This window comes from Ursus americanus, chromosome 18 (assembly GCF_024610735.1).
Source record: "Ursus americanus isolate L20-20 chromosome 18, mUrsAme1.1.p, whole genome shotgun sequence".
Classification (NCBI taxonomy): Eukaryota; Metazoa; Chordata; class Mammalia; order Carnivora; family Ursidae; genus Ursus; species Ursus americanus.
The window spans coordinates 5,251,912-5,267,658 of record NC_142144.1 but is presented as its reverse complement, the minus strand read 5'-3'; the positions used below and the strand labels follow the sequence as shown (position 1 = coordinate 5,267,658).

Below are 15,747 nucleotides of genomic sequence, written 5' to 3'. Positions count from 1 at the left end.
CGCTTAGAGCCGAAGAGTCCTCCGAGACCCCACCCACCCGCCCACTTTCGGAACCTCTGTTCCTCCACACCCACCTCCAAAGCCTCTCTCAAGAGCTGCCCCCTGGAGATGTTTGTCAGGTTCCTAACTCCCGTCATTCGGGGACTGTTAATAACCTCGTACACCCTATGGTTACTGCGGGGTTTCAGCGCCACAAGGAGCGCAGAAAGATGGAGCTGGCGCCGCGCAAACAACCACACACACCAACACGCTGCCAGCCCGCCCCAGCCGCGACGCCGGGGGCGGGACCTGGGCCCTTCAGGGCGTAGGCGCGTCGGCCCAGGGCTACGCCCCTACCCGGCCAATGGGAAGCGGTAGCCGGGAGAGCGCGCGACTTCAGAGGGTGGCTCAGCTTCCTCCGACCGCACGACGGCCCGGGGCGCGTGACGTCACCGAAGCGCGCCGGAAATGAGGAGTGTGCTGCGCGCTGCCAGCGGTGAGGGAAGGAAGTTGGCCTCGGAACGGCCTGGGCTGTGTGGGCAAGGCCGCGGGCGGCGGCGGCGGCTGCTTCGACCAACTGAGGGTGGCGCGATGGGAGACGAGATGGATGCCATGATCCCCGAGCGGGAGATGAAGGTCAGAGACTGGCCGGGGCCTCCCTCCCTTCCTTAGTCCCGGCGTTGCCTCGGAGCCCCGCTGAACTACGCCGCGCGGGGGCCGGCTGTCCCGCTTCCCGCCTCCTGCTTGAACAGTTTGCCGCGTTCAGAGTTCTCGCCGGCGCGTCCTGCTGTACTTTGCAGTGCCGCCGGCGCAGTAGCCCCGGCGAATGCAGTTCCTCTGTCCCTTGTTGGTCTTGTGCGCGCCACTTGAGTTACCCTAGTTACTTTCATGTGGTGGTCGGAGTCGTGGTAATAATTACTGTTTATTGAGCGTTCAGTGTGTGCCAGACACTGTGGTACTCATCACAGCGGCCCTATGAGGAGTTGTTAATAAAGAGGAGCACAACGAGGCTGGGGAAGTAGCTTACCCAAAGTCACATTTGATAAAGGGGCTGAAAGCGAGGTGGTTTTTTTAGACCCTCTCGTACACACTCACTATACTACCTCTGTAAAAGGGTCCAGGCGCGCCTAAGGCAGAGCCGGGGTTCATCACCTTTTCTACAAAACCTTTAGTTGAATGGAATAGGAGAACTATTTTGGTATTGGAAATCAGCGTAAAGTCAGGGAACTGAAGAGAGGGGCGGGTGATCCAAATGACGGTTATGAGTAAGTTGCGGGAAGCTCTTAGGCGATTGAACTCGTCACTGAAATGCGTTTGGGGAGTAGTAATCCATCCCATATTTAGAGTAGTGATTCTTTGTTGAGAATGACGGGGCGGGGGGCGGGCGGAGTGGTGAGCCACCCAATGAGAGTGTGCCAATTTCTCAGGTATGCTGGGGCAGAAGGAAGAAAAAGTTTCAGAACCACAGACTTGGAAGATGACAAGTCTCCCTTTGAGTTACTGATCATAACAGAAAGGAAAGCTTTCCTGTGCCTGTTCATCCCACTGGCTCTCCACACCCCTGTGTCCCAAATAGGATATTTAGGAGTACCAGGATGAGAATTACAAAAGTACTGAAAATTTCATTCTACTCCTGTGTGGTTTCGTCTGGAAAGCTGTGGGTTTCTGGTCACTTTACTCATTTGGAATTAAGAAGAGTATTTCAGTTCATCTTTTAGCACCTATGTGTAAAACACCAAATCTAAGGAAATTACTATGTGGGTTGTGTTAGGGATCCTGTACAAAACACCACAAGTGTACAAAAATGAAGGCTGAGAAAGGCTGTCTTTGGCTTTTACCCTTTGGGAATGTAAGCAAAGGGGGATTCACATTCTTTTTACCGACACCTTGACTTAAGGTAGATTTGGAATTGAATAAAATCACCCATATATGGTACAATTTAATGTAGTGATTGGTAAACTTAGGGAATTCTTAATAAGAGGTGGTACACACTGAAAATTGTCTTTGAAAGCGTATAGATGTATTCATGGAAGACTAGGTGAGTCAGGCATTGACAGGAGGTTGGGGAAGGCTCCTAGGCCCTGAAGTGCTAAGGAGCATGAGCATTGAAAGAAACGGAAACGAAACAGGTCTGGGTTGGAGGTGGCCCTGGATGTTGCAGAGGTAATGGTGCACTTGTGGGAGGAAAGCAGAGTGTTGTGAGGTGAGGTCTCAGAGGCAGACACATCAAGCCATGCCTGGCCTTACAGCCTAGGGTTTGGACTTGTGTTTAGGTGTCCTTATAGCATCTAGGTGTGTTTGCAGGTCTTGAATATTAAGAGATTGACCATACCTGTCCTTTTCTGTGATGGAATTTTGTTTCGTATTTAATGCAAGTAAGCCAGTTCTTTTGGGATTTGGTTATCATTCTGTGGTCATTATTTGTTGAGTACTGCACTGGAAGTTCAGGCTAACAGCGTAGTTGGGTGATGCTTTCAATATTTAACAACAGTTATTAAGCACCACCCTGGGTCGTGAAACAATACATACCATCAAACAGGATAAGATTATGAATTATAAAGTGCAGCATGGGTGGTGGTTAGGACAATAAACTAGGAGTAGAAAAGGAAAAGATCAGTGTGAGCTGGATTAGTTAAGGAAGGCTTCATGAAAGAATTTTTAAAACTTTATTTTATTCAGTAAACATTAATAAGATCCTGTGCCACGTACCACAGTATGCACAGGAAGCTTAAAAACCACTGAGCCACACAGCCCTTGGCCTCAGAGTAATATTTATTTTGGTTGTACTGGAATTAGGGCTATTGGAGTATAATGACAGACATGATTTAATATTCTCTTATCCTGAATTGATCATGGTTTCTTCCCTCAACAATAGGATTTTCAGTTTAGAGCGCTGAAGAAGGTGAGAATCTTTGACTCGCCTGAGGAGTTGCCCAAGGAACGCTCGAGTCTGCTTGCGGTGTCCAACAAGTATGGCCTGGTCTTTGCTGGTGGAGCCAGTGGGTTGCAGATTTTTCCTACTAAAAATCTTCTGATTCAAAATAAACCTGGTGACGATCCCAATAAGATTGGTAAGTTACTTAATTTTGTTGCACGGTGGAGAGAGGAGTGTGGCGAAGTGCTAATGTAGTGTCCTTCCCAAGAAATCATTCTAGTATATAGATTAAAACTGCTGTTAGTCTTCACATTGATCCCTAAGAAGAATAAGTTCCAGATAGGATGCTGGAAGCCTTTCTGTTTGTTCCCTTTGGTCCTTTTGGCGAGTTGTTCCTCTGAGCTCAGCAGGAAGAAGAATTGATCATTCTGCCATGCTTTTATTTTTGCTCAGTTGAACCTGGTTTCTGGATCCCTAGGAGGAGGGTTTTGTTGCATGGCATTTTAGTTGGCACAATAGTACCATCCAAACAAATAGGACGCATTGTTGCAAAAATATGAGTACAGGATGTTATTTTTAACAAGGGCAACAGCCACAGTTTGCCTAGGTCATGTGAGGAAGAATCTGGGAAATTTAATGCATCACCGTACATCTGTAAGAAAACAGATTTATCTGCATAACCAGGTATCAATGTAGATGTGAAAATTGTTTCACATAGACCTGGATAAAGGGCTTGTGGCTTACACTTCTGCTTTGTCTTTTTTAAATGTTTTCTTAGTTGAAAAAGTTCAAGGCTTGCTGGTTCCTATGAAATTCCCGATACATCACCTGGCCCTGAGCTGTGATAACCTCACACTCTCCGTGTGCATGATGTCCAGTGAATATGGTTCCATTATCGCTTTTTTTGATGTTCGCACATTTTCAAATGAGGTAAGCTACTGGCAAACTGTAGTGTCAACATGAGACCTAAAAAGACTTTCTGTTATTGAATCATAACCTAGAAATTTCTGGGTTGACCCTTGGAGTCATTTTCTAGATCGAAGTATGGGTTTTAAAAAAGTCCTTAACTGTAGGATCATAGATCTTTGAGATAGAAGGGACTTCAAGAAATTATTTCATAACATTTGCCCCAAGGTATTTTTTCTCATTTACAAATGAGACAGCCAAGGCCCAGCGAGCCTTAGGTACCTTGCCCAAGGCTGTAGAGTTAAAAATAGTGTCAGAGGGGCGCCTGGGTGGCTCAGCTGTTAAGCGTCTGCCTTTGGCTCAGGGCATGATCCCGGTGGTCTGGGATCGAGCCTCACATCAGGCTCCTCCGCTGGGAGCCTGCTTCTTCCTCTCCCACTCCCCCTGCTTGTGTTCCCTCTCTCGCTGGCTGTCTCTCTCTGTCAAATAAACAAATAAAATCTTAAAAAAAAAAAAGTCAAATTCCTACATCCCAGGTCTCTGACCTCCTCTGGCTGTATTCTTCCATTCCAAGCAGTTTCATAATGATAATTGTCAGTAATTTGAGTATTTATACTGACTGTTTGCCAGGTCCTATACTGGTGCTTTATATGCCTTGTCCTCATTCGTACGTACCATGGCCTCACAAAGTAGGTGCGTTGTCTTCATTTCATAGATGGAGAGAAAGGCCCAAAGAATTTACACATCCAAGGACCCAACACTATTAAGAAGCAGAGCCAAGATTTTAATCTAGTCTTTGCTTTTTACCAATTATTATATTTTTGTGTATTCCCCTGCTGGCAGTCCCTCCCGTGTGCTAGAATAATTGGACTGCCATTTTTCAAAGTTGTGTTGAAATTGTCTGTAACAAATAGATTGTTGTGTAGAGCTCTTTTTTTTTTTTCTGGTCATGGTCACGGAGAAAAGGGAACTGTAATTTGAGAAAACGTGCATATTTGATAGTTTTCTTCAACTATTAAATGTCTGTGTATTTATTAATTTATCAATTTATTTTTGCTTCTGGGCATTTGTTTTAAAAGGCTAAACAGCAAAAACGCCCATTTGCCTATCATAAGCTTTTGAAAGATGCAGGAGGCATGGTGATCGATATGAAGTGGAACCCCGCTGTTCCCTCCATGATGGCAGTTTGTCTGGCTGATGGCAGCATTGCTGTCCTACAAATCACAGAAACAGTGAAAGTGTGTGCGACTCTCCCTTCCACAGTGGCAGTAACATCTGGTGGGTAATAAAGGCTTTCACTCCATAACATACAGTAATGGTAATCTACTTAAAAATTAATTTCTGGAAATAAACGCAAATGGGGTTTTTTGTTGTATCTGTAGTTGTCTGATAGAAGTGCAGAGTAGTCTTTATTTCCATAGTGGGTGTTTGAAGCCAAACAGCAGACATGATTTAACTTGAATGTGCGTGGGTTTTTTGGAGAAAAAAAATATTTTGGTACAGCTGGTTTAGAAATGTGTTTTTGAGAATGTTTGCTTCTGGAACTGCAAGGACGATGGATGGTACACTGAAAGTCATTTGTACCATCATGGAAAAGCATTACAAATACTGAATATGAGTAAGAGAATGATTTCTTGATACTTGAAAACCTCTGTTCTCCTTATCTAAAGACTATAGAGTTTTCTGTACTTTCCAGCTTTCTGGATGATACTTCATTGAAAAAACATTTTTAGAAGTTGATTTAATGGCCCAGGGATACATCATAATTGGTTTGTATTGTCAAAATGATTTTTTTTTTTTTAATTTTGCCAAATAAGGATGATCCCGCAGTCTTCCATGGACTGACAGAGGAACGGGAAGTGGTGATTATGTGGCTGTTTCAGTACAGACCTCATTGGTTTGCACCATTCTCTTCAGTTCTTAATTGGCAGCATTTTCTTCTTTGCTCAGTGTGCTGGAGCCCCAAAGGAAAGCAGCTGGCAGTGGGGAAGCAGAATGGAACCGTGGTCCAGTATCTTCCCGTAAGTCTTGCCTTGGACTTGAGACATTTTCTTAAGTTACCCACTGTTTTTTGGGAATGGTTTGGGGGCTCATTGGTGTTTTTCCTGTTAAAATGTAATTTATGCTCGCTCAAACAAATTTCATCAGTAAACAAGTGAATGCAGGAAAGAGTGGAGCTCTTTCTTTCTATCCCGTAGTCCTTGTAGAGGCACGCTCTGTGTTTTATTTAGTGGTAGTCTACAGACTTTTCTGGATGCTTATACAAATAGTCTGTGTATAGATGCTTACACGTCTACTGTACCCACTGATCATACTCTATGCAACATTCTCTAACTTTGTATTCCCAATCCATTCCATAAAAACACTCCAGCAAAACAGTTGAAGGATAGCATTATTCGTCTGCTAGCTGAATCCGTCTCAAAGGTTCAATTTCTCCAACTGTAGGCACCCAAGACAGTGGATGCCCCTGTCACTCTGTCATCCCCTCCCTGTGGTCTTCCTGAGATAATATTCACAGATATTCTTCAACATAAATTGACAAAGAATTCATACATGTTCGGTCAAGCCTGGGTGGGAAGGAGGGGTCCACAGGCAGTACCAAGGCCTGCGTTGCTGTGCATTCCTCCTTGAGAGACTGTTCTCCATGGGTGTAAAGCAGGGAATGTAGTGGTATGGGTTTGAGGTTAAGATTTTACTTCTTGCTGTTGCAAAAAAAGTTGTTATGTGAAATCTGGTACATATCCTTTTAGGGCATCAGCCTGTAAAAAGATAATTGGCTTATTGTTATTGGTCGGCTCTTTGCCTTTTTTGCCCTAAACTTAATACTTTATCAGGGTTCTTTTTCCAACGTCTTATATATGGAGCTGCTTCATTCTTTGGAATGGCTGCACAGTAGTCCGCTGTGTGAATGTACCATAATGCACTTCTCTGTTCCATTACTGGTGGCCGTGGCTTTGCTAGTGCGTATGGTATCGCCTTGGGCATCCTCTCTCTACGCCCGAACACATTTGTGGGAGATTTCAGTAGGATGGGGTCCTGGACGTAGTCATTCACTCTTCCCTGAGTTCAGTCTCTCCTGGCTGGGAAGATGAAACACAGTGGTGTCTGGGGGAGCAGACTGGATTTGACAGAGTTTCGCTGGTTTAGGTTTATGTCATTTGACACTCCCCCCCCCCCCCATCTCTTTCAGACTTTGCAGGAAAAAAAAGTCATTCCTTGTCCGCCGTTTTATGAGTCGGATCATCCTGTCAGAGGTAACCCGCCTGCTTTTCTTACTGGGTCGACCTCTAATGAGGTGACAGTATTATAGAAATTTCACATCCTGCGACGCGGCTACATGCCCGCTCAGGAAAGTGTTAGCACCTCCTGAGTGAATATTCCCATTCTTACAGTTAGCTAATGAAGTCATCGTGACAATAATCCTCTGGTAGACACTTGTGTCTCGTGGTAAATCACAGTAAATGAACCCTGATTTTTTATTAGAATTTCAAAATTTGCCCTCCTTACAGTCCGCCAAAAACCAAAAATACTACTTTGGGACGAATTTGGGCTTTGAATTCTTTGTATTTGTGAGTTATATTTAGACCGTGAAATCGAGACCTTTGTTAAAACCATAGCACTCTGATTTTTTTACCCGTGGGCTGTTACTTTTTTAACATAGGGGAGCTATTGCGAACATAAGGTGCTTCATTAGGGTCTGTGTGTTTCAGTTCTGGATGTGCTGTGGATTGGTACTTACGTCTTCACAATCGTATACGCTGCTGCAGATGGGACCTTGGAAACTTCTCCAGATGTGGTGATGGCTCTCCTCCCGGTATGTGTGTGAAAGGGACATCTTTGTCCTTTGAGAGTCATAGAGGTCCTCTAATAAAGTTCAAGGCTTTGGCTTCAGTTTCCTTCTTTTGCTGGCAGGGATGGTACAACTTCAAGTGTAAAAGTTGAATGCTGCACCATGGGCCTGGGGGCCAAAATTTTGGTGTCTGCTTAGAGCATATTCTCCTGTTTAGTCACAAGGAGAAAAAAAATCCTAAAAGTTGCTGTTGCTTACGCCATAAACTGGGAGTCCTGGTAGATGTTGACCTGATAAAGAGGTTTTAGAAAAGCAAGAAAATACCTTGAGTTTTAAAATTCTTTCACTTATTTATATTTATCAGATGTTTAGCAAATGCCTGCAGGGTGCTAGGCACTGCTTTAAAGCTGAGAACACAGTGGTGACAGGGGCAGAGTCCTTGCTTTTGTGGATTTGACATTCTGATGAGTGTGCTAGTCAGTAAATAAGTGTAGATCAAGGAGTGATAAGGGTGGTGGAGGGAGCGGTGAAGGGCATGGGGCAGATGATGGCAGAGGTGCCGTGCGGATTGGGCACTCGAAGGCCTCTGAGGAGGAGCCGTTTGAGCAGAGAGTGGAATGACCTGAGGGTGTGAGTCACTGTGAAAACATGGAAGAACATTAATAACAAGATCTACAAAATGTCACTAAATTGCAGTGGCATTATAAAAAAAAAAAGCAAATGAGGTAGAGCTTATATTTTCAAATCAGCACTGGTTTTCAAAGTCCAGAGGAAACGTTTAAAAATACATAAATAAATGTCTAAATGTAATAAAAGTGGGAGTTGCAGGAGTTATTCTGTCTTGCAACCTTGTTTTACTTAGTGGTAAATCGTAAGCATCTTTCTAAGTCAGTGGATACAATCTATATTTGGCTTTTTGAACAGATAACTTTTTTAGCTCTTTCACTGTTGTTTTGAGTTTTCACCTGTTCTAAGGAATACCGTGATATGTTCTTTTGTGTGCCTTTTATGTGATTATGTTTATTAGGATACATACCTAGAAATGAGTTTGGTTGAGTGGCATATGCTAAGCTTTTGAAAACATTGCCAAAGTGTCTTTTGGAAAAGTTATAGCCGTTTATGCATCTCCCACCAGTGGGGCTCCCATTTGCCCCCCGTGTGTGTCATGATGCAGTGGTACCATTTTTAATCATCGCCAGTGACGTGTAGAAAAGGGCCTTGTTTTTATTAAGTCTTGGGCTCCGGATAATGTTGAATTTTAAAAATATGTCTATTGAGGTCCTTATTTCAAGAGCTCATGAAGATTTTCTCTTCCCAGGGAAAATATTAGCTCTGGCGTTTATTGACTCTTAGGTTCCATGTCCTGGGCTAGAAGCTTTATGTGTATCATCTTGTTCCACACTTAAGACAGCCTGTGGAGTAAGTTCAGCAGGCCCACTACAGACATGAGAAAACAGTATCAGAGAGGCCTAGTAATCTGTCCGTGCCTGTCCCATGGCCAGAAAGTGAGAAAGCAGTTTGAATCCAGTTCGGTCAGTGGCCACCATTCATATTGCCCGACTGCTCAACTCGGCCTTTATAGTGTGTCTGTGTATTTGGACATAGATTTTTGAGTGAATTTTCTTTTTTTTTTTTTTTTTAAAGATTTTATTTATTTATTTGACAGAGATAGAGACAGCCAGCGAGAGAGGGAACACAAGCAGGGGGAGTGGGAGAGGAAGAAGCAGGCTCCCAGCAGAGGAGCCTGATGTGGGGCTCGATCCCAGAATGCTGGGATCACGCCCTGAGCCGAAGGCAGACGCTTAACCGCTGTGCCACCCAGGTGCCCCTTGAGTGAATTTTCTTATAAGTGGTTTTCTTTTTCGAGATCCTTAACTGTGTAGAATAACTGCACGTGGGATTTTTTTTTTCTCCTTTTGTTTATTGTAGAAAAAAGAAGAAAAGCACCCAGAGATCTTTGTGAACTTCATGGAGCCCTGCTATGGCAGCTGCACGGAGAGGCAGCACCATTACTACCTCAGTTACATCGAAGAATGGTGAGCTGAGAATCCAGGAGGGGTCCCTCCTCTCTCTGTCGGGTCCCACCTGCATCGCTTTGTTCTGACTTCAAAATGCTTTTCTTTTCTTTTTTAAGATTTTATTTATTTATTTGAGATAGAGTGAGCGAGAGAGCAGGAGCAGGGGAGCAAAGGGAGAGGGAGAAGCAAGCTGTGGGACTCGATCCCAGGCCCCCAGGATCGTGACCTGAGCCGAAGGCAGATGCCCAACCGACTGAGCCATCCAGGCGCCCCTGAAATTCTTTTCTGTAGGAAAGGAGAACAGAGACCTGAGATGCCCTTGAACATATTTTCCTCTGATGCTGGATAATGCCTCTCTGACTACTTGTTTCCCCAATCTTAAATTATCTAGGTCAAATACTTACTAATCTTAAAAACCCGTTTTCTCAATAACTCCAGTGAAAACTTAACGACAATACTGACATTTGAGGAATGTATTAAAAGGTTTCCTCTGAGAGCAAAAGCTTCCCCTTGAAAGAGAGATAGCTTGAAGCAAAGCTTTTTTCCAAAAATTCAAGAGATTATTCTGTTTACAGGGCAGTAGATTTATTGGAAGTTCCGACTTGATTTTGTTATGTCTCTGACTTTCGTCAGAAATACGTAGGCAGTTGGCTGAGTCTCCAGGGCTTTATCGTATGAACTAAGATGTTAAGCTTTACATCTAAAATCTTCTCACCTTTCTTCAGCCATGTAGAAAACCTCACCTTCTTCCTTGTTGTCTCGAGAAGTTCTCATGGATTCCGCCCCAACCTCAAGTTGGGTTAGAGCCGTTGCAACGTTTCAATTTAACGGTCTTCCGCTTTCCTTCCTTGAAGGGATTTAGTGCTGGCGGCGTCCGCGGCTTCCACAGAAGTCAGCATCCTGGCTCGACAGACAGATCAGGTACATTTCACTCTTTGTCGCTTTTATGGGATACTTTTCTGAGAAAGATTCTGGAGGGAGTTAACTACGTGGAGAAGGTTTAAGTGAAGCCACGTCCTTTTGCGTGAGTTTCTGGGTGAGAGCAAAGCTAACACTTGGCTGACATGACAGGTGGCTTGGACATTGCGTTGGACAGGCGTGGGTTTCAGACTCAGCAGCTCTGCCGCTGTTATAAAAAGCCCTTCTGTCCTTTCTGGATCCACTCATGATCTGTGGGAACAGGCAGTATAACCAGCTTCCCACAGGAGCTCACCTGGGTGTGGAGAAGGGTTTTCTGCCTTGTGCTGTTTTACCATCTTTATTTTTCTTCCTGTTGCTTGAACCTGCCCCTTCTGTTCAGTCACCTCTAACCCATCCTTCATTAATGGAGAGAAACATGCAGATCAAACCAAATTGTGACTCGCCAGCGGTACTTTCTGTTTCACTTTGAAAAACCACCAGAGAGCTAAAAACACCCAAGTGTGTAAGCACCCGCCTCCTTTCTTGCACTTGTCCTCCTTGCAGAGAGGAGTTGGGCTGAGGTGATTGTGGTAAGCCATCCTAAACCAAGCTACGTTATGCAGAGTGACCACAGGGGGACGTGAGGAAAGGGAAATTTTTCTTTCTTTCTTTTTTTTTTTTTAAAGTTATTTATTTACCTTACAGAGCACGTGCAGCGGGGAGGGACAGAGGGAGAGGGAAACTCAGGCCGACCCCACACCACGTGCAGAGCCCCATGCAGAGCTCGATCCCACGATCCCAAGATCATGACCTGAGCTGAAACCGAGAGTTAGGCTTGTAACTGACTGTGCCACCCAGGTGTCCCAGGAAACTTTTCTTCTTAAAACTCTGCCTAGAGTGTAAAAATGTTGTGTGCACCCCCCACACAGAATCTTATGCCTCTCGAACCATCTAGTACTTATCCCTCGTTTCGGGGTGGCAGGGTAGTCCACTGTAAGTGCGTGGCTCTCGCAGTGTCTAGGGTGGGCCACTTTGGAGTCACAGGGCAGAGTTCAGCAGTCTGATGTGAAGTCTTAGCTTATCTTTAGTAACAGTTTCCTAAGAGCACAATTATTTTATGTACTGACACATTTAAAATATACTTGTATTTTTGTTTCTCATCAGGATAACTTATGTACATGGCTAAAAAATCAAGTAGTAGAAAGGGTTTATAAATGAAAAATAAAATTACCCCTGCCCTACCCCATCCTTATCCAGCCCTATTTAGAGGGGACATATTTTAACTTGTAAATATTTACTTTTTTTTTTTTTTTAAGATTTTATTTATTTATTAGAGAGAACACGAGAGAGGGAGCGAACACAAGTGGGGTGTGGGTGGGGGGAGGAGTGCAGAAGGAGAGGGAGAAGCAGGCTCCTTGCAGGGCTCAATCCCAGGACTCTGGGATCATGACCTGAGCCGAAGGCAGATGCTTAACCGACTGAGCCACCCAGGCGCCCTGTAAATTTTTGCTTTTCAAGGTTACCTCCTTATCTCTAAATAATCTTTAGGGCACCTGGGTGGCTCCGCTGGGTAAGCATTGGACTCTTAATTCTGGTTCACATCATGAACTCAGGGTTGTGAGATCGAGCCCCATGGGCATTGAGTCTGCTTAAGATTCTCTCTCCCTTTCCCTCTGCTCCTCCGCACTTCTAAAAAAAATAAATAATAATCTGCTTCATCACTAGTTAGTGATGATTAATTTTAGGCCTTATCAGCTGTTGTGGCGGATAAGGGTGTAGCTCACATATGGCCCTCAAATCCTCGTCCTTCCTCTCAGTGGGATTTCAGCACTATTGTAGTTTCTTCTGTGTTTTTTCTTCCTTTGTAACTGTAAGTAATATTTTTTACCTTTGTTTCTTATGGTGTCGCCATACGCGGTATCTCTTAACCTTTTACTCTGTGAGAGGAATGCCTTCTCCCCCACCCTTGCCTTTAGCACCCCTTCTCCCACTCCCACCTCCTGGCTGTTGTCATCTGTGGCTTGTCTTTTGCAAAATCAAAACTGGGACTTGTTTGCATTCTGTTCTAGTGATTATTAAGTCTTTTTTGTTTTGTCTACAGATTGTTTTTCAAAGTTGAGGTCAGTTTTGTTTACATTATTATGAATACGACTGTTACTCGCACCATAGCTAAGTCATGCAGTATGATTATGTTCCCTTTCCTAAACAGCTCTTTGCTTTTCTCTCTGTTATTCGTGGAGCATTCATCCCTTTTTTTTTTTTTTTAAAGATTTTTTATTTATTTATTTGACAGAGATAGAGACAGCCAGCGAGAGAGGGAACACAAGCAGGGGGAGTGGGAGAGGAAGAAGCAGGCTCATAGAGGAGGAGCCTGACGTGGGGCTCGAACCCGGAACGCCGGGATCACGCCCTGAGCCGAAGGCAGACTCTTTAACCGCTGTGCCACCCAGGCGCCCCTATCCCTTTTGATTCATGCTGCCCAGTTTTGGTCAACACTGAGAGTTAGATCGATGTAGTGATTTTTCAAAATCAGAAATCATTTATTGGCAGGAATACAGCCCATTCAAGCATAGACATAAGCAGAAGGGGAGTTTATGGGAAAGACTTAGGGGTTTCTCAAGGACCCCAAAGGCAGGAAGAGGGGTCCGTGTGAGGAACTGATGCCAAAATCTGAGAAGACAGGAACTAAGGATAATTCTCTCCATGGACAAGTGAGCATAGGGCATCTGGCCAGCTTGATAAGCCACACTGCGCGCCAGACTGCAGGAGCCGCTCCCACATCTCCAGGAGCAGCTGGTAACTGGTTCATCCACCATTTTTAGGAAGCTGCTTGGTTCCTGGTGGATGGTGGCCACGGAAAGTGTTCGTGATAGTGATTACTTACACACAAGGCAGGCACTTGTATACCAGGAACACATAGGTTGATTTGGAAAATTAACCGCTCACTTGCTAGGATGCTTGTGGCTTTTTTAGACCATCTTCTTGGATTTCAGAGTCTAGTCGACACGTAAATCTAAACCAAGTGACTTGCCTTTTATTCTCTCCTATTTGAGTAATGGGAGAACCAATGCAAAGCTCTAATCAACATAACATTTCATCTTCTACTTCTTTTTTCTAGATTAATTGGGAATCTTGGCTCCTGGAGGATTCTAGTCGAGCCGAACTGCCTGTGACAGACAAGAGTGATGATTCGCTGCCCGTGGGAGTTGCCATCGACTATACTAACCAAGTAGAAATCACCATCAGTGAGTATGGCCTGTGCGGCTCAGTGCAGAAGTGATCTTTCTAATCATAGTTGATACTTAAATCCCGTTCTGCACGTTCGTGACAAAATCTACTCTGCGGGGCACTTTTAACTTCTGGTAGCGCATTTTTACTTGAAGAATGGATACAGAGTGCATTGTGACGACGCTGGATTAACTTGGTGGACATTCATTGATAAGACCAAAGCCAGACTCTGCGTGTGTGGGTGCGTGTGTGCATATCTGTATGTGCTTTCGCATACGGGCGGAATCTAGAACAGGGATCTCATCCCCTTGTTTCTCTGTGCACTCCAGTCCCTGGGTGGCCCCCCATGGGAACAGCACCCTCGTCCAGTCCTGTGTAGCAGTGCTTGGTGTGAAGACACGGGACAGAGAATGGGGCCCTCAAGCACTTGGCTTCCAAAGCAGGCCTGAGTGTGTGCTCTGAGTGTGTCTTCTCCCTGCTGGAGCGTGGCAGGGCTGCACGCGCGCAGCGGAACACGTATTCTCTGCTCTTCGGTGCTTCAGTGTAGACAGGTGTCCTCATCGAGCACCGTTGAGTTCCTTCCTGTCCTTTCCCTGGTCAGGTTATTGGGTCTCCTTAGCTCATTTACTTTGATTCTCTTCAACTCTTAATTGACAAAATACATCTTAGGATTCAACTGTGGATGAATAAAGTGGTGTGACTCACCTTTCTTCGTCCTTCTGTGTGTTTTCCAAAGTGTGTAGTCCGTCACTTTTCTGCTAGACCGGCCCCCGCCTAGAGACCCCTGTCTTGGTCAGGGGAACATCTTGAACATTGAGACACTCGTAAAAATCGCAGGAGCTTAGGGACAGTCACGGCTGCTGCAGGACTGCTGGCGCTTCTGTGCGGGGTCCGGCAGGACGGTGGCAGTCGATAATGGCAGGAGCTCTCCTTGAAGAGCTGGTGCTCAAGAGGCTGTTTGGGTGTGAATCGAAAACAAGTGGACTTGAGCTACTGATGGGGCGAGTCCGCTACACCCCTTTTCGCTCGGGGTGGTCTTTCCCTTCCCGCCCAGGCCCTTCATCCCTTGGCTCTTTTTTCACTTGCGCTTTCTTTTTTTAACAGATGATGAGAAGACTCTTCCTCCCGCTCCGGTTCTTATGTTACTTTCAACAGATGGTGTGCTTTGTCCATTTTATATGATCAATCAAAATCCTGGGGTTAGGTCCCTCATCAAGACGCCAGAGCGACTCTCATTAGAAGGAGAACGACAGCCCAAGTCGTCAGGTACGTGTCTCTCCCTGCTCTCGCACAGAGGGAATACCAGAGGTTGGTTCTGGACCATTGCCAAGAATGCACACTGTGTAGGGACACGTAGTGGTCCTCTTCATCGGGGCAGTCTGTCTTAGTGAGGCAGGGACTGTTCCTTGAACACACGCACATTCTTGCATCCCTACAAGCTGTATTCTCCAACCTTTACTTTAGGGAAAAGGAAGCCCAGCCAGAGGGAGCCCATCAGGTAATCTACCAACAATATCCTGTTACAGCACCCTGTACTATATGGTCGGAATCCTACAGACATGTGTGGTCCTGAGGGATTGCTTAAGTATGTGCTTGTATGTGCGTACAGTGAATGCCATGTAACTTCAGAATGTTGCATTTGTTGACAGAGCGCTAGTGGGACATATCATGAAAAAGCACTGTATACTTTATGATCCTTCTCTCCTGAGAAGAAGGTATATACATAGGGAAAATATTAGAAAGGTGGATATTAAAATCTAAATAGTGGTTATAGCTGGGTGGTGGGAACATTGGAGATTTTGTTTTTGTTTATATTTAATTTTCCTTAGGTTTTTTTTTTTCCTCCTCCTCTTTGAAAATATTGCTTAAGTTGTATACCTTCATTGGAGGAAAATTAGAAAATACAAAATCACTAAAGAGCCCATCAGTCATCAAGCAACAGTCATAGTGAACATTTTGGTACATATTCTTTATACACATAAATGCACGCTCGCAAACACTAATTTGTGTTTTCACATTTTTCACAGTGACAGTGTATCACTTGTGAGAAC

At 44.7% G+C, this 15,747-nt stretch overlaps 1 protein-coding gene across 5 annotated transcripts in view; it reads left to right on the top strand.

Moving 5' to 3' along the window:
- Positions 1-450: 450 nt before the first annotated feature.
- Positions 451-15,747, top strand: part of NUP214 (nucleoporin 214) — a 95,002-nt gene continuing 79,705 nt past the window's right edge. For 4 of the 5 annotated variants that reach the window (XM_087869259.1, XM_087869258.1, XM_045771291.2 and 1 more), the window contains exons 1-11: positions 451-615; positions 2,855-3,050; positions 3,633-3,784; positions 4,840-5,038; positions 5,711-5,781; positions 6,951-7,014; positions 7,471-7,574; positions 9,480-9,586; positions 10,423-10,489; positions 13,587-13,713; positions 14,801-14,962. In XM_087869259.1, the coding sequence (XP_087725385.1) occupies positions 571-615; positions 2,855-3,050; positions 3,633-3,784; positions 4,840-5,038; positions 5,711-5,781; positions 6,951-7,014; positions 7,471-7,574; positions 9,480-9,586; positions 10,423-10,489; positions 13,587-13,713; positions 14,801-14,962 (1,294 nt within the window). In that variant the 5' untranslated portion in view covers positions 451-570. The remainder of the gene's footprint in view (positions 616-2,854; positions 3,051-3,632; positions 3,785-4,839; positions 5,039-5,710; positions 5,782-6,950; positions 7,015-7,470; positions 7,575-9,479; positions 9,587-10,422; positions 10,490-13,586; positions 13,714-14,800; positions 14,963-15,747) is intronic. The other variant, XM_087869261.1, reaches the window with a different exon arrangement.